Below are 18,603 nucleotides of genomic sequence, written 5' to 3'. Positions count from 1 at the left end.
TCCGGAGCAATTTCTTACTATTTGTGCACACATGATCAAATATACATTTTTGGCTAGAAAACAGCTTCAAACTCACAAACAATAATATCTTTTCTGAAAGAATATATTTCCTGTAGAATAAAAAAATGCTAGTTGCAATTTGTTATGTCGCACGGTATTTGCGCAAATGTTTATCAAACCGAATTTTTAGGATAAAATAAACTAAATGAAATCTTAGTGCACGGAAACAGAATATGATATCCAATTTTTTAGTTCAATATGAAAGACGGGGGTCAGGTCGGGAAAATAGATACCAAACCTTAAAATTGCATTCGCCCGGGAAACCGCTTAAAACGTCAATACCCAAAATTTCCCATAGGGAACACTTTAAACGCTTTCAAGAATTTTTGTTCAAGTCATTTCGAATTGAGCAAGCTGGTTGGATGACCAGCGAAACGTCTTCAAGAAAAATACAGCAAGTCCAGTTGCCTTGACTTATTTGTGACAGATATACCTTCAGGAGTAGGACACTAGGCATAAAACAAAAGCACAGTCTAAAGGTGCCCACACACCTTGCGATAATCGCTGGAAATCCCGCAATCGTAAGGTGTGTGGAAGGCGTGCAACCTCTGCTACTGTAAGGTCGCATGACTTTTATCTTAGGAACATGTTCGAAAACCCGCCGAGAATCGTACAACTATCAAACAACGGGTGTGTGGCATGTTCGTAAGATAAATGCCGCACGGGCTGGTGTGCGCAAGGGCACACTGCCCGTTCAGCATTGTGGTCAGCGGGCGGGCTTGCGATCATCGAAAGTACGATCTGCCTGTCCAAGAAAGGCAGATCGTAAGTTTTTTTTTAATTACCTTGCAACCATCGCAAGACAAAAGTCTTGCGATGGTTGTAAGGTGTGTGCCCAGCATTAGAGTGGCCAATCCCCCATCTGCTAGAGGCAGCTCAGTTAGTAAAAAAAAAGCAGTATTACAGCACTAACCGGTCACAGACATAACAACTATGGGTGGGTGCTGAGTCCTTTAGTGAACACAGAGAAAGGGATTTTTTTACAGCGAGTACAAAAAATGCTATTTTCTCTTCCTTTCATTGCAGGACACAGTGGAGATCTCTAGATCTTAAACACTGGGTTGTCCCAAAGCAGTGTCTACCCAGGGGTGGAAGAAAACTAAAGGTGCCCATACACTCTACAACCATCGCAAGACTTTAGTCTTGCGATGGTTGTAAAGGGATTAAAAAAACGTACGATCTGCCTATCTTGGACAGGCAGATCGCACTCTCGATCATCGCAAGCCCGCCCCCCTGAGGGGCGGGCTTCCGATGACCGCAATGCTGAACGGGCAGTGTGCGCGTGCGCACACCGGCCCGTTCAGCATTTGTCTTCCGAGCACCGTTCTAACCAGCCGAGAATCGTACGATTCCCGGCTGGTTTTCGAACATGCTGGTTCGACGGAAGACGTGCGACCGTACAGTAGAAACGGTCGCACGTCTCTGTTCACACTGCTCGATTCTCGTACGATCGCGGGATTTCCCGCGATTCTCGTACGAGAATCGAGCAGTGTATGGGCACCTTAAACAAGTCACTCACTGTAGGCAATAACAAGCCCACTGCCATCTGCAGAATCCCCACAAAAGACTAACATAAGTGACCCCCCATATCTCAAGAAGGGGGAACCCTATTTGCCATCAGGATAATCCAGGGTTGGCGGCCACCTCCGATCAAAACTGTCTGGGGACAGAGTAACCTTCTGGTCAAAACTCCCGGTCATATGTGTTACTGCTGAGAGTACAGCATCAATCAGCTCTCTGACACACAAATCAGGGGAGCACAGGGGAATGGCGTACCCAAAAACCACTATAGGCCACCCATGGAGGATAGGGTTTATACTTACCTCATCCCAAGGACAAAAGGAGGGTACTGTCCCCATGACAGGCTGCCTCTGGCCGTAGTTTGGATGTTGAGGAACTGTGACAGAGCAACAGGTCACTTGGTCATATGTGCCCCCCTATGAGATTTCTCACATGCTGCTCTAGGAATCAGCATTGGGCTGTCGCAGTCTAACCTGCATGTAGCTAAAGCTCTGCATGCACTTGTAGGCGGAGCTGGGGGGACTACAAGGATCTAAATTATCCAGTCTGTCAGCCAACTCAGCAGTTGATTGAAGGTCTTGATCAGTCAAGAAAAAAATAAATTCCCTGCAAAAGAGAATAGGGTTAGTTCCTTCAATCAACTGCTGAGCTGGGTGACAAGCTGGATAATTTAGATCTTTGTAGTCCCTTCAGCTCGGCCTACAAGCACATGCAGAACCTTAGCTATGTGCGGGTTAGACTGCAATTCCCAGCAGGGAGCTTAGGTCCTTACTCCTCGACACTAGGCCTCTAGCAGATGTGGATTTGTTCACCAGCAATGGCCACCTTAAGGCTGTGCTTTTGTTTTTATGCCTAGTAACCTGCAGGTGGTGCTATAACTCAATGGATCTAAAGATCTCCACTATGTCCTTCAATGAATGGAAGAGAAATCTATGTGCAGGGTGAGGATGCAATTGCAGTGGTGCAGAATTCCTATCACAGAGCTAAATGTAGAGCGGGGGAGCGGTTTTGTACAAGTCTGGCGCTCAGATCACTTGTTATCAGTCTGATTGTCCCCCTCCATGGTCTGCCAGCTGCCTCCCTCTGCGCCTTGGTTTTCAGGGTCCCCTGCTCTTCTGGGGGAAGCCCAGACTACGGCAAGTGCCTTCAGGATGGAGAGTGGGGAGCAGAGCGGAGAGCGTTCATTCTACGCTCTGTGATCAGTGACACAGAACCGCTGTACTTGCAGCGCTCCTGTGTCAGCTGTCATAAGTGGAGCTGTACAGAAGAAGCAGCACACATGCTGGATTTTATGTATTGGACGGCAGGCTCATAAAGAGAACCTGTCACCTCTGAATGCTATTACACAGGGGATTGTTATCCCCTATGTGATAACAATAGTTTTTTTTTTTTGAAAAAAGTAAAAAATAATAAAATAAAAAATGCCCACTTCTCTAGTTACTCTGCCAGTCCTTCCTACAGCCTGGAGCTCAGCTGCATGTGACATGTGGAAGATGACCTGGAAGCACAAACAGCAAAAGCTGATACTCCAAAGAAGCTGGCACATGCAGTGTTTTTAAAGTGATATTAAAGCTTCAGGTTTTTGCAACATTTGCTACAAGGGCCACCTTTTTATAAAATTGCTTTAGTTTTTCTATTAAAGTTTTAATTCGTCGTTTTCTAGTGGGTCCCCGCAGCGCTCTTCCCCCCTGCACGGCTGTCACCAGCAGCTAAGCAGCTCCTGTGGAGGCACCTTAACAAGCTCGTTCCTGGCTGTGCCTGCAGTAGATGTGTGTGTCCATAGACATACACACAGCACTGCGGCAGGCCACGCCTAAAAAAGGTACTGGGCTGTTTTTACCTTAATGTACAGAATGCATTAAAGTAAAAAACGCCCAGACCTCAATACTAGTTTAAAAGTATGAAAACATCCCGGAGTATAAGAATAAAGCCTTTTTATTTATTTCACAATCCTTGTTCTAAAGACTTAATGTGATGCTGGTGCCTTTATGTCTCCATTAAAACGGAAGAAAACCACTTTGAATTTGTTTTCTTTGTTTCAGCGTACTTGCACTCTCCAGTGCTGTGACCATCTCCGCTGCTGACACTTCTGGGTTCTCTGAAGTCCTCTATGGCCATTGGGTGGCCACTGATGATGTAAGTCCTGCACATGCGCACGGGACTTACTTCCTCCATGGCACCCGGCCCATTCACAGCATTTTGGAGATGCGCATTACAGTGTAAACAAACAAAACAAAATGTGCTAGGGTAAAGAGGAAGAAAATCCCAACCTCCCTGTGATTTGTTTTTATCTCTTCCACTTCAAATTCAGGGTCACTGCAGACCGCGTGTTGGGAACCGGGGGGGTTTAGGCCCCAATGGAACTGGAGCTCCACTGTTAGAGTTACTAAACATGGAGCACAATCAACCCTAACTTTTACCAAAACAGGAAATAGGCGACATTTTCACATAAATTTGATTTTTTTTAAAGGGTACATTTTTTCTCAACCCTTGCAGTGGCACAACCCCCACACTCAAGGGTTAAGTGTTCCTTTTGGTCTAGGACTGAAAATAAAAAAAGTTATACTCACCCGATACTCTGAGCTAGCTTGCTCTTAAAGTGCCCATACACTGCACGATTCTCGTACGAGAATCGCGGGAAATCCCGCGATCGTACGAGAATCGTGCAGTGTATGGAAGGCGTGCGACGGTTTCTACTGTACGGTCGCACGTCTTCCATCGAACCAGCATGTTTGAAAACCCGCCGGGAATCGTACGATTCTCAGCAAGTTAGTGGCCTGCTGGTTCGACAACTGCCGAACGGGCCGGTGTGCGCACACGCACACTGCCCGTTTGCAGTCATCGTAAGCCCGCCCCTCATTACAGTCATCATAAGCCCGCCCCTCAGGGGGGTGGGCTTGCGATGATCGAGAGTACGATCTGCCCGTCCAAGATGGGCAGATCGTACGTTTTTTTAAGTACTTTACAACCATCGCAAGACTAAGGTCTTGCGATGGTTGTACAGTGTATGGCCACCTTTAGGCCGATCTTTGCAGCCTCTCTTCCCCTCTTCTGCAGCAGTCCAAGGTCCAGAGTCATCACGTTTCACACAATACATTGGACATGAGGACACCAAGGGACACTGGGGGGAATTTATCATAGCAATTGCGAGTGTTTGAACTTGCACGGAATATATTTGCACCAGATTTATGATGCTGGTGTCATGTTGTTGATAAATGAGGTTTATTAGACTCCAGGAAAGAAGACTCGTAACTCCAGGCAAAAAGCTTAACTGTCTCTTCTTGAAGAATTGGTCATGGGGACTTCTTAAGTTGCGATTGTTTTGTTAGGTGATGCTCCAGTTTCATACAGCCCAGAACAAGTGCAGATGAAAACAGGCGCAAAACACGTGCAACTAAAAAAGTAGTGCAAGTTCTGGTCAAAACAGGGGCACATGTTAAAAGACAGATTTGCACATACAAAAAATTATCTAAGAGGCTAAAACTGTCGCAATTGCTTTGATCAATTCCCCCCCACTGCATTGCTGACTCAGAGGAGACAAGCTGCAGGGACTGCTGTCACAGCCGGCCAACTCCAAGGATCAGGCGAGTATAACAGCTCTAGACCCAAACAAACAGTGAACGCTTGCAGTGTGGAGGTAGCCCCACTGCAAGGGTTAATTTTAAAATTAATGACCCAGAGTTCTTCCTTAACGATTGTCATCTTTGTTTGTTTTTATACCCATTTTCAATATTTCTGAAAGCCTGGATACTCTGGAAATGAATGAAACATCTGAATGTTGTTTTTCTTTTACGTTTTCACACATGCCGCCCCCCCCCGCATGCATGTCACAGCACAAAAAAAGGACAGCCAACGTTAAATATTGTTCTGTATTTGGTCCAATAAACAATTTACAGCTTTTGATCATAAAAAGAATACAAGAAAATAAAAAAAACAAACCTAAAAATAAAGTGACATTTCCTGGCAAGAAGGCACTAAAGAATGACCCTGCTTATTACAAAAGATCTGGAGATGCTTTGGCTAGCTCAGAATAGGGTGTACCATTCTATAGGTATAACGTAAATATTCATTATGAAATGCTGTTTACTTCCAGTAAAGGTCCCAAAACTATACAGCATGTAGATGCTCAGCATCAGTATATACAGTATAAATTCAAAACGCTGTATAAATACTTATTATGCAGCATGGGCTTGTTTGTGTCCACTTAGAAAACTAAGACATTCTGTAGTGTGTAAACTAAAATACTTATAAAAAAATAGTTTTAGAATTTTAGTTGGAGCCCAAGGTGGCCGTCAGTGTTTACTCTTTGTTCATTATTTGCAGCACATCATCCATGATGGAAGGCCCCAAATCCACGTGTAGGGAAAGAAGAGAGCCAGCATGAACAAGAAACCTTTCTTCCATTTCCTCTGCTGTAAATCCTCCACATGGAGCCATTTCTGTAACTGGGCTCCTACTCTTCTCTTCAAGATGAAGGCGTGGTGGCTTCGGTGGGGGAGCCTGCAGAAGGGAAAGTGCTTGTGGCTCACCGATAGCAGGGAGTGAGATGGCGTTCTTCAGGATAGGTGATGGCACCTCTGAATGGGAGAGAGGAGGAGTTGCATCGGGTGAAGAAGAGGTGGAGGATCCTGGATGAGATTGAGGAAGGAGATGGAATTTACCTTGCAGGAAGGAAACATCCCCAAAAACATCTCCTTCCCCACTGCCAATATGAATAGTGTGTCTGAAGTCTCCAAGAGGGGGACTGATCATGTCTGGAGAAAGCACATCTCTGAGTTTTCCTTTACGGCTTCCTCTTTTCAGGTAGATGGGAGCTTTTGTAGACATCTTTGCAGTCTCTTGTGTTCCTTGGGTAGTATTTGCTTTGTTCACATGATATCATTCAGTTCTGTGGTATGAAGAAGAAGAAACCATTTTAGAATACGCAGCATATTCACACTGGTAACAGACACATACAGCTATAAAACACATATGGACAGCAAGAAAATGCTCGTCTCACACCACTCAATATTTTGTAGTGATACAACAAATCTACATAGTGCTAATGAAACAAGGAGCAAAGTTGGCTTCTAAAAACTTGACAGTCCTTTATAAGTGGCAAGTCTTCAGACGTCATGAAAAAATGTGCATAGTTAAAGTGTGAGTTCACCTTTCCACAAAATGTGAACAAATGTAGTTACTCACAGCAGGCCCACCTCCCCAGGTCCCAGCCAGCCAGTGTAGTGATCCATACACTAGAACTGATAGCCCTGCAGTCTGGAATAATCATAATGCTTAAAAGAGAATTATGGGGTAAGTGTTTTTCCCTATAGTTCTCCTAAGGGTCCCGGGAGGACATATACTAGCGTCCTCCTGTGACCCAAAGCTCAGTATATCGCAAGCAACAACTCACGGTATACTGAGACCGCCGCAGCCGGACAGATCCCGACAGTACTGTGGAGATCCACCCAGCTGCGTGATTGACAGCTGGCTCTGCCTATCTAGAGGAAGAGCCAGCTGTACCCTACCCTTCCCTGTCCGTTCCCCCAGTCAGCGTATGTGTTCACTCACTTCCAGATCTATTGAGCCGGCGTGTGACAGTTTTGTCTCACGTTGGCTCGAACTATGAGGTTGAGTGAAAATCACCTCATAGTAAGCTCATTAGTCAGCACGTTCATATGACTGCACTGCTCAATGAGGGACTTTTTCAGAGCCCGTGACCATGTCTCGGAAGTATGAAGGGTTTCTTATTGGTCAGCAGTCATATGACCCTGCTGATCAATGAGCGCTTGCCATTTGCAAGCGGTATGATTATTTCAGATTGTGTGGCTATCAATTTTGCTGTATGGATCATTCCAGCGGTAGGCGTGGGCATCACAGCCACATCGCAGCTGTCATCTAACGTCTGAGGTTTCCAATGGTTGTCGTCAATTGAGCAGGCTCCTAAAAAAACTAAACTGCTGGCTTCTAGATTTTATATTAACTTCTCTACCTCTGTTATATACTAAACTCAGAGGAAGACTCAGGGCTGGTTCACACCAGTGGTAAGTCTCTAGAAGGCTCTGTCTCACACTCCAGTTGGCTCCTCTCTAAGTTGGCCCTCTATGTATGCATGTGAGATAGGGACCTTAGATTGTAAACTCCTTGAGGGCAGGGACTGATGTGAATGTGCAACTATGTAAAGTGCTGTGTAAATTGTCTGCGCTATATAAATAATTGCATTCCGTCTTCCTTCGTTCAGGGGCGTGGCTGTGTGTTGAAGTCAATGGCACCACAGCCATGCCCCCTGCCCGCAGCGCGATCGCCCACACCAGAATGCGTGGCACATCAGTGCCTGTGTTTCGGTCTAGTGCGATTTGCAAAAATAGTGCTTGCAGCATTTTTGCAGGTGGCACTGGTTTTTTAAAAGCCAGCCCCCCTGAACGCAGGAAGGAATGCGATACAGTGCGTTCCAGAAGCTGGCCGCTCTGGAAAGCACTGTTGGTGTGAGCCGGCCCTTAAAAAAATGTAATTCCTGATTTTAACTGAATATTCTGAATACAAAACCAGCCATGTCTAGACAGTAAGAGTCTAAACTAAAATGCAGAGTTATGTGGAGTCTGCTCAGTATTATCTATATAGTTTTCAAGGGATATAAATTCCCCCAAACTAGACCTCAGGACAGATGCTAACTATGATACATACATGCTGTAAGCACTCACCACCTCCTCTGACACTAATCAGAGCTTCAAAGATCACCAATTCAGAAAAATGAAAACATGCCAACCACACTGACATTTTCATAGTAAACACGAAGCATACAAGGGCTGCATTATGCCGAATAGTGTCCATGTCTGTTTTGCTCTGAAACACAATCTGCTGATTCAGGGAGAGGTTTGGTTAGGATTGCTGTCATACAGCCAACAGAAAAGGACTCTGGGAACAGCTTATTTGAGAGCCACCTTATGTGCATGATGGATTTGAGAGCAAGTTACATTTCCAGTATGATACCCAAAAAACAACAACTTTGCCCAGTACTGATTTTAGACGTGGTAAAAAATAAAAGGAGGCTATAAACATGAAGACAACAACATCATGCCAAAGTCTCTCTGTAAATATGATGATAGAGATGATAATTAAGACGACAAGCGCTTTGGAAGGGGACATTTGCAGCGATTCTACCTTTAGATTTATTTTTCTTTCACGTGCAACAAGTCAGTTTTAAAGGGTAAAAATACTTTGAGAAAACATTGATCTTGCCAACCTACGCCCATTGACCTAAAGTAACCCCCCCACGTGCATAGCTACTTGAGTATCTCAGCCTAGACCAGCCGCACTGTTTAGGTCTTGTGGGCCAAATCTATTTCCATTGGCTGTGCCTATGAGCTGGGTCCTCATAGACTTCTATGACACCACCTCCAGTGGCTGGAGATGCTTGGGCGAGAATCTTACACAAGTCTACCTGGCACACACAGGAAGGATGACTTTGCCCACAGGATGTAAATTGGTGGGCTGTGGCTGTGAAGGTTGTAACAGTGTACATACTATAGTCTCTATGATTAAGGCCATTTTTGGGTGAAACATGTTCCATGGGGGCACAATGGGTACCTGTGTGCTACAATAAATTCTTCAGCGACGTTTGCAGACTTTGTCTGTGAGTGATTATGGATGTTGGAGCAAAACGGGCTTGGATGGTATGCACTAGGGATGCACCGATACCGTTTTTTCGCTATTGAGCATGAGTACCGATATTTTGCTTTCGGTACTCGCCGATAGCATGTACCGACACCGGGGCTTCCGCTGGCAATCAAGAAGCCGGGCAATGACTTGATGCCTGGCTTCCTGATTGCCCAGGAAGCCGGCTTCATGTTGTTTGGCAGGCTTGATTGTGATATGGCCGGGAAATCAGCATCAAGGAGGCTGTTTGGCCAATCCGGAAGCTGAGAGATGGGTCATTACTCGCCGCCCGGCTTCCTGATTGCCCGGGAAGCCGGCTCTATGTTCCCCTACAGCACTGCCGCTCAGAGGAAATCTTCCTCTGACCGGAAGTTTTGGTATCGGTGAAGGTATTGGACCATTTGGGCGAGTACTTGCCAAATACTCGGTATCGGCACAGATACCGAGATTAGTATCGGTATCAGTGCATCTCTAGTATGCGCCCACCATTCTATCCAGTGCTGCTGTGAAGGAGCGGGGATACTGATCTAGATGAAACCACACAAAGGCCAGTTCACAAGGAATATTACTGCATCCCAATAAGGCTGCCAAGCTCATGCATCTATACGTCTTGGAGTTGGTCCACCACATCACAAGCAGTTTTTACTATTAATGTTTACATAGGTCACGGCCCTAGTAAAAATATAGTCTATATGACAAATCAGAAGATGTCAACACTCATAACAAGCTGACTTTACAAGTCACTGCATTAAACTTTATGCAAACTCTTTTTATTCTAGTTCACTTTTTAGTGTGTGGGGGGGTTAGCTTCTTTCATGTTTTATTGCTTTCTCTATCCATGTTTCATGTTACATTCTTGTCCCGATGACACCCAGGACAAAGTTGAGAGCCGAGCTTCCCATTTCCCCTCTTTAAAATGTATTTTACATCTGTTTGAAGTGTTCACGTCCGTTTGGTGACTGTCACTGGTTCCTTACCGAATTCTCTATAAGATTAGATGAAGAATAGGAAAACAGCTCACACATGTATAGAAGCCAAACCAAAAAGGAAAACAAATTGTGTGGAGTTTCATTATTTAAAAAATGATCACGACAACCATTGTAATAGACTGTAAACAGATGCTCGTAACGTATAAAAAAAACGAGTCCGACAAGTTCTTTCATTCTAACACTAGCAAAGCGTGTCCACCCCTTGAATGGCTTATTCAGTATGGTGGTGTTAAAGGACAAGAACACTTTGAAGAAAAGTGCACTAAAGCTGGGTGTATACAGTTAGAATTTCATGCAAAAAAAAAAAAAACTCTCTGAGCATTTGTTCAATTTCTAATAGCTAATGGGGTCAAACTTATGAAGGATTTACACCACAGTGATGACAAAATGTGAAGGTTTTAGGCGAGTAAAAGAAGAATTTAGATGGGTTTTTAAAAAATATCTTTCCTCCAGTGTGTTGTTAAAGGGGGTGGGGGAGTAGAGGGGGAGCAAGTTCATCTTTGACTTGAAAACTCTATTCAGTGTTCTGGGGAGGGGGGCGCTTGAATCAAGGAGATGCTAGTTTGCAGGTCCTCAGGTACAGCTTCCTTTCCAGCAAGAACAGTGAGCAGCATAGTTGTGACATCACCAAATCTTACTCCATTTTCATAAGACTAGCAGTCAGAGGCAACAGTGCCTTAGATGATCTCACAATGCAGATATACAACTCCTAAACAACAGAATAGGAATACCCAGGCACAGTCGCATCAGGAATTGCACAGCTTTTTTGCAGAAGGAGCTCAAGAATAGGTACAAGGTACTGCTTAGAAACCATGAACATTTCTAGATGTTCCCTAGCTTCACATTTTACATCCGGAGCCAGTTTAGGCTACTTTATTCACAATAAATATATTTACATATTATTGTTTCAAGAGTGGAGAAGGGTTTGAATTTCTGTACTGCCGTTGACGCAGTTGGGGAGGATTTCCCTCACTTCCTGCCAGTGGTTCTAACCCTTCCTCATCCTTGCCACCACTGGCCTGGCAAGTCTTTTTAGGTTTCTGCAGGAAGCTGCACCTTTATAAAATGTGCTGACAGAAAAATCACTTACGCTGTATGTAAACTAACAATAAACTTATCTTACTTGCTCCCTTTTGATCTGCTAAATGTACCATTAAAAGTATTTTGTTATATCTGTTCAATCGGTAAAAACAATACTTGTCATCTGATAACTTCCAGTGCTCTCTGCTTGCGCACAAGGGGAAAGGGAATTATGGAGATGAGGAGGAAGGGGGGGGTGTGACGTAAGCACTGTGTTCTTTGTAATACATCGTAACTGAAATAGGCAAGTCTGACAACACATGCTTTGAAATTTGGAGCCAAAAATACATCATGCTGTCAAAGAGAAAAGGTAGAAGCCCCCTATATTTGTGGCACATCAAAAGTGGTTGGGAAGGTTAATATGTAACCTAATTAACTCTGACTGTACTGGGCTGACAGATCTTATTATCAGTTGTAAACTAGATTTGAACAACATCTGTCCTAACAAAGGTTGCATTGTATGTTAATGAGAGGAAGCTCAGAGTGTCCCTAGTCTTTCTATGGGGACAGTCAGAGTTTCCCGACACTCTGAATTGCCCAAAGGCCAGATACACAGACACATCTACAAAAGGTAAACATTATATATATTTTAAAGTATGTTGAGATATGCTGTGTGAATAGATACACATACACGTATGCAGGGGTTTCTCAAATGTATCTGCTAAATTGAAAATACACTTTAAAGCTTGTTGCTTCTCCCCCCCACCCCCTCCTAAAAAGGTTATGAGCCCTTTTTCATGGGTGCCCACATGCACCAATCAGCAGAGAATCCGTGAACAGATCTCTTACTGATCAGTACAAAAGTTGGAGGTAGAACCTGAACTAAACAGACCCATGCTCTGTCTATGTGCAGGCTGATGTGAATGGTCGTAGGTCCATTTACATTTAATTACCTCCAATCTGTCACAGTCAGGCGCAACACTACCGGGAAATGCAGGCATTAGAGGTGTGTGCCAGTACTTTCTACCGGACAGAATGTTTTTTTTCAAGCAACTATTTGGGCAAATATAACAAACTTAAATCATTAAAATAAATATTGAGGTTGGGGTGCTTCGTCCTTCCACTGAACATTGTTATGAGTGTGCATGGAAAGCCATGGTTGATGTTGTTGTTTCTGTAGTTGTTAAAGAACTATGGAGTTAGGGCTTTTCCCCATATTACAGTCTCATTGTCACAGGTCGGCTAGAACTATGAGGTGAGTGAAAAGCACTCTCCTCATAGTTCTCCTTTAAAGGTGATCATCTATTCTATTGAAAATAGATTATTTTTCACTTCAGGAAATGTGTTGTCCAAATGAGGACAAGGGCACAGTCTTGAGTGGAGGAGCCTTTAATAAACACATTTCACAAACACTAGCTAATACATTTCTTAGCAATGCAAAAAAAAAGGCTGTGCACGTGTTTATCTCTGGTGACATCAAAGCCAGACACTTATTGTTTGCTAAGCATTCACACCTGAATCTATCCTGGTAAAGCTGGCCATACACCTTACAACCATCGCCAGACTCTCGTTGTGCGATGGTTGTAAGGTGATTAAAATGTCGTACGATCTGCCCATCTTGTACAGGCAGATCGTACTTGCGATACTTCCGATGACTGCAGTGCTGAGCGGCAGTGTGCGCTGCTACGATAATCGGCAGGTGTATGGACAGTGTGCGACCGCTTCTACTGTAAAGTTGCACTACTTTCATCTTCCGAGCACGCTGGAAAACCTGAAGGAAATCGTACGATTTTCGGCGGGTTGGTGGCGTGCTCGGAAGACTAATGCCGCATGGGCCGGTGTGCACAAGCGCACACTGCCCGCTCAGCACTGCAATCATCAAAAGCTCTCCTCTCAGCGTGGAGGGCTTGAGATGATCACAAGTACGATCTGCGTGTCCAAGATGGGCAGATCATACGAAATTTGAATCACCTTACAACCATCGCACAACGAAAGTCTGGCGATGGTTGTAAGGTGTATGGCCAGCTTTAGACTGAACAGAACCGCTCTACTATTGTATGCACCGATTCACACATGGCCGACCTTTGATTAGGACTGCAACCAACTAATCAATAATGAGAATAGTTCTCAACTATTCTCATCATCGATTAGTTGGTTGGATCCCCTAGCTCTCTCCTCCACGCGGGGAGACAGTGTTTTATCAGCTCTGTGTCCCCTATGATAGGGTGCAATAGCCAGCCTGCTATTGCAGATGGAAATGGGCAATAGCAGGCCAGCTATTGCACCCACCCACTACCTGCTGTATTTACATTCAGCTGCCGTCCGGAACTGCCACTGGCTGCTGTCATTCCCTGGCTGAACCTATTCAAGCGCCATGTGCTTACAATACAATTATTAAAAAAACTAATGATAAAAGGTGGGAAAGTAATTTTTTTGTTTCGGTCTGGCAGATTCTTCTGCGGGAGGTGTGTTGCAGTGCCATTCATTTCAATGGCAGCCCAAACGCACCTCCCACCCACAGTGTGATCGCCCGCACGGTACCGCAATGCTGTGCGTTCCAGTGCACCGCGATTGCAAAAACTTGTGCATGCAGTTTTATTCTGAAGTCTATTGAAAAATTGACTTTTGTCAAACAAGGGTGGGGGGATTAGGGGGTGGCCTCGACAACCAGTGTATGGCCAGCTTAACACCTTTAAATGTGCCATGTAAGGTGAGGAAGTATCAACATATCCCATTCAATCTATATCCAATAGTGTAAATTAGTGTTCTTAACCTTTTTACAATTACTGACCCCAATGGATTATCCACTATGTCCCCTTATGTCCACACTGTAAGGGTTAAGTGCTTGTTTTGTCTAGGAGGTTTCCCTCAGTGTCCTCATGTCTAATGCAAGTCAATGGACCTGCATTAAACATAATGATGTCAGCAGTTCTTGGACCGCCAGAGCCTGGGGGAGAAGGGGCTGCAGGAACCGGTCTGGCATCCTGATGGGACCATGGATCAGGTGAGTACATCTGCTTTATTTGAGCCCTAGACAAAATTAGCACTTAACCCTCGCATTGTGGGAGTAGCCCTAGTGCAAGGAGAAGTTTTTTGTTGATACAGTGTTAACATCAACTCCAAAGAAATTGTCTTGAGTGCTGTGCACAATTGTGCATGGAGTCCCTACAGAATGGGCCTGAGACCAAAGATCCTCAGTGTATGGCCCTATTCACGTCTATAGGGATGAAAAGCCTAAGGGCCGGTGCACACCTAGGCGATTTATCATGCAATATCACGCAAAACACAGCTTCGCATTGAAGTCAATGGAGGCTGTTCACACATTTGCGGTTTGTCGCGCGAAAAGGTGCAGGAGCTATTTTCGGCCGCTTGTCACACGGTATGGGTCCCATAGACATATCCAGGCATTGAAAATTGCGCAATATACAATGAACAGTTGCGCGATCGAAAACGTGCAAAAACCGCTCAGCATCTGAATCGCCTAGGTCTGAACCTAGCCTAAACCTGCACACTCTGGTGCAGTTACACTAAGGGCCACTGCACACCTAGAAGACACCCCATTGCCCACGCGGTCAGGAGTCACCCAGGTGTGCACCGATCGCGCTGTGGGTGCCATTATTTTCCAATGGCACCCCAGCACGCAGCTTCTAAAAACAGCCGCTGGTCGTGTATCGCAGAAAAAAAAAAGGTACTCGTACCTTTTTTCTGCGATACACGATGTGCGGCTGTTTTATTGGGTGACATCCGTGCGGCAAGCGCAGAAAAAATTCACAAGTACCTTTTTTGAGATGTGCGGCTGTTTCGTGTTCAGAAGCACGGGCGGAATCGCAAAAGGAAACCGTGCAATCTACCCGGCGCGACTGGGGTGGCATTGGAAAATAATGGCACCCACTGTGCGATTGGTGCACACCTGGGCGACTCCTGACCGCGTGGCCAATCCACGCAGAAATGTGTACAATTGCCCCGGGGTGAGTGTCGCCTAGGTGTGCACCGGCCCTCACACTGTACCTTGGGCTGCCCACTCTGGCAGGGTATGAACTGTCCCATAGGATGGAATGGAGAGAGTACAGTACATGTGTAGGCCCAGCTCAGAAGATTGACAAGCAGCTCTGCATTATGGGCAATATCTCACTGGATCGGGTAGAGGAGAGCAGAACACTTGCAGGGAAGTTGGGGGCAGGCCAAGGTAAAATAGAAGTGTAACTGCACTTTGATGTCTATATGCATAGGGACATTTCAATCCAGAATTACATATTTGTGTTGCATTACCGCATTTGCATGAATGTGCCTTGTGGTAAGGCAACCCATTCATTTTGAGCGGGCTTCCAGCGCACCCGCCTATTTTTTTTTTTACCACACAACTCACAGATGGTTCACATCTGTTCATTGTGATGCACAGGGGATGTGCAATGGGGTGCCATTGACTTTAGAGGGCATCCCATCATAAATATGACAATCTCACCCTGTGTACAAAGTTATCCAGGGCTGTGACTCTGTTCCTGGAACTGATTGCACAAGAATCTAAATTGTCAGTAAAAGAACATCCAGTACATGTACTATGAATGGAGGATGTGATCACATTAATCTGCATAAAACCAGACCAAATGGATCCTGGACACATATTTCTGGTTTGTGTACATGCAGATAGGGATAAGGCATATGTATCGTAGAGTGCTCACAAACACCATATAACGCCCATCATTAATGACCATATAAATAAGTACTTAGTATATAAAGTGCAATCAATCCTTGCAAAGTGGGAACAGTTCCGCTTTAAAGGCATACTCCACTTTCTTTGCAAAAATGTACCCACGTTAGCAGAATAAAAATCTGCATGGAATACTTTTTTGCATTGAAGGCTGCGGGTGCAATGGGCAGGCTTTTTGCAAACTCTCCCCCACGCCCAGGTCCATACCCGGGTATGGTCCTTGTTACAGAGCTGAAGGAAGCAGTCATTGGACTACAACTGTGGTGACGTCACCTTGTGCTCCATTGAGTTCCTCCGCCGCTAGAGCAGATGGGACTAGTAAACTTTCCATTGACAGATCCCTGTGAAAGGATGAATGCAGCTGTGGGTGCGGAGCCATACACAGTCATGCTAAATTCAGAAGAAAACCCGAAGGCAGCGGGGAGAAGCACCCAGCAATTCATGTAAGCGATTTGTGGTCGGGGAGTGTGACCTTGTTTCACGTTGAAATAGTTGCGAGGATATGTCACCAGCACTCCAGAATGACAAACGAGTCCATTTTAGTGAATCTCCATTTTTTTAAGAGGTCACTCAAAGTAGGGTCACCCTACTTTGAGTGACCTCTTAACAAATAAAAAATGGAGATTCACTAAAATGGACTCGTTTGTCATTCTGGAGTGCTGGTGACATATCCTCGCAACTATTGTTGCTTTAATGCGGCGCCATCCGCAGTCATTGCGAGCACCCACTTCTACCTATGGGAATTCTGGTAAGGTGTGCTACAGGACCTTGGACACTTGTTTCATGTTGCACCCTAAATACGGGTGTGATATGAAACATGGTCAGAAAAGTGAACTAAGCCTTTATAAGACTTGTTAATTGCAGCGGTGGGCAACTTTGGCCCTCCAGCTGGGGTAAAACTACAAATCCCTCTGGGAGTCATGCCTGTAACAGTCAGCCTTGTAATGACTCCTGGGACTTGTAGTGCCACAAAAGCTTGAGGGCTGGCACTGACCACCCGTGTGGTAATTGACCAGTCAATACCCAATATATTCATTATTAATCTATTTAGTTACATGCATAGAAATTCTGTTTTGTACTAATAAAAAGGCATTGACATGCAAGGTCTAATTGTATGCAAATGTTGCCCCCTCCCCCCCCTTGCCGACTTCTGAATGGGAAACTCGGGCCGTCTGAGGTGCACTAGGATGTGTATTCCTCTGAATATTTAATTATTTGCTCGCATTTCCTCCTGAATTTAAAAGGCCAAGTTCACCGTTTTACTTTGCAGTTGTGGGGCCCCAATATTGTAAACAAAAATAATAATATTCACCCAGCTTAGAAAAATGGAGCTTTCACACGCCATGCCTGTAGGCCACATATTACTACCCTGACAGATCCACCCCTGTCCTGGTATAGAAGTGGGGACACATTGCAGTGCAGCAATAAGGGGGAGAGCGAGCGCATGCGTCGGTTTGTAAACAAGGGATAGCACTCGTTCCTGTCAGGCTGAATGGGCAACGCATCCAGGTTTCTGTGCCAGGACAGGGCGGATCTGTCAGGATGGTAGTATTTGGCCTGCCGGTATGTCATGTAACCGGAGCTCCATGTTTACAGTACTGGGGCACATTGAATGCAGTGTGTTCTTTTAAAAAGGTGACTATACATTGTGCTATCTCCTTTAGATCTACCTTCAACTATGTAGCACAAGGGCCTGCCCTATTTCATAGTAACTGGATTGTTCAGGTTTGACCTCATACTACATAGTTTTGGTAAATCTAAAGGAGATCGTACAATCTGATTGTATAGTGTATGGCCAGCTGTAAATCAAAGCCTACAATAGCATCCCATAAGGATGTAGTATAGAAGTGGTGCCTGATCGCTGCCACACCTCAGATCACACATTCTCTAAAAGCAGTAAACATGTCATTACAATGTAATAAGAAAACAGGGAGCGGGGTGACGTTGTACAACATGCCGACACCAGGCAGCCTGTAGGCACTAAATTAGAAGTAAAGCCATCGCAGCACACATAGCAAAACATCAATTATCAACTTTTAAACCTGACCACACGTTCTAGTTACAGACACGTTGGCTGGTATCGCCCACATATACCGTCACGTGCAACTCTCGGGAACATTCCTATGGGAAATATTCTAGTAAGCGAACATTAGAGGTTCCAGATGACACTCACCTATGGAATGTGGCACGGCGGAGTGCCCGCTCCAGATTTGGCCCCAGGCAGATGAGGACGTGGGTTGGGAGTGGCCACCACTTCCGGTTCTCGCTCCCCAACTTAGCCGCACCAAGCACGCAAGAGACACAGTCCTCCTTCTCCGGACAGAGCTAAGCCGCGACTGACTGCTCAATCACACACACACAGCAACGCAATACACGGCTCAGCCAATCACAGCCCTTGCATACTAAAGGGGGCGGGGTACGAACTGACGGCGGGCTCTTTGCTAGACGTGACTGGAGGCTGTATTTGTATATACTTTATTTATACAAAACAAACTACACCGACACAGGCTGTGAAAATTCTTTATTATAATGCCATAATGTATAGCAGATCATTGCATCTTACACACAATAGTCAATAGCGTTCTTGCACAGCGCCCTGCCAACCTGTCCTTGTCTTCCTTTATGTCACAGTACAGTCCATACATATGGTTCTCCCCCAACAATCCTCTG

At 45.1% G+C, this 18,603-nt stretch overlaps 1 protein-coding gene across 1 annotated transcript; it reads right to left on the bottom strand.

Annotated features, from left to right (window-relative positions):
* Positions 1–5,444: 5,444 nt before the first annotated feature.
* CDC42EP2 (CDC42 effector protein 2) lies at positions 5,445–18,275 on the bottom strand. Its single transcript, XM_018554292.1, has 2 exons — positions 18,107–18,275; positions 5,445–6,469 (listed from the first exon to the last, which is right to left on the bottom strand). Exon 2 carries the CDS (start codon positions 6,406–6,408, stop codon positions 5,881–5,883), a length of 528 nt encoding a protein of 175 aa, XP_018409794.1. The 5' UTR covers positions 6,409–6,469; positions 18,107–18,275; the 3' UTR covers positions 5,445–5,880.
* Between the last annotated feature and the right edge of the window lie 328 nt (positions 18,276–18,603).

Source organism: Nanorana parkeri, unplaced genomic scaffold, assembly GCF_000935625.1.
Source record: "Nanorana parkeri isolate BGI_ZX_2015 unplaced genomic scaffold, ASM93562v1 scaffold153, whole genome shotgun sequence".
Lineage (NCBI taxonomy): Eukaryota > Metazoa > Chordata > Amphibia > Anura > Dicroglossidae > Nanorana > Nanorana parkeri.
The sequence above is the reverse complement of the archived record's forward strand: the minus strand, read 5'-3'. Positions and strand labels throughout refer to the sequence as shown.

What these genes read in the sequence shown, in the direction of transcription:
- CDC42EP2 (XM_018554292.1), bottom strand. Translation starts at nt 6,408, where the DNA reads ATGTCTACAAAAGCTCCCATCTACCTGAAAAGAGGAAGCCGTAAAGGA.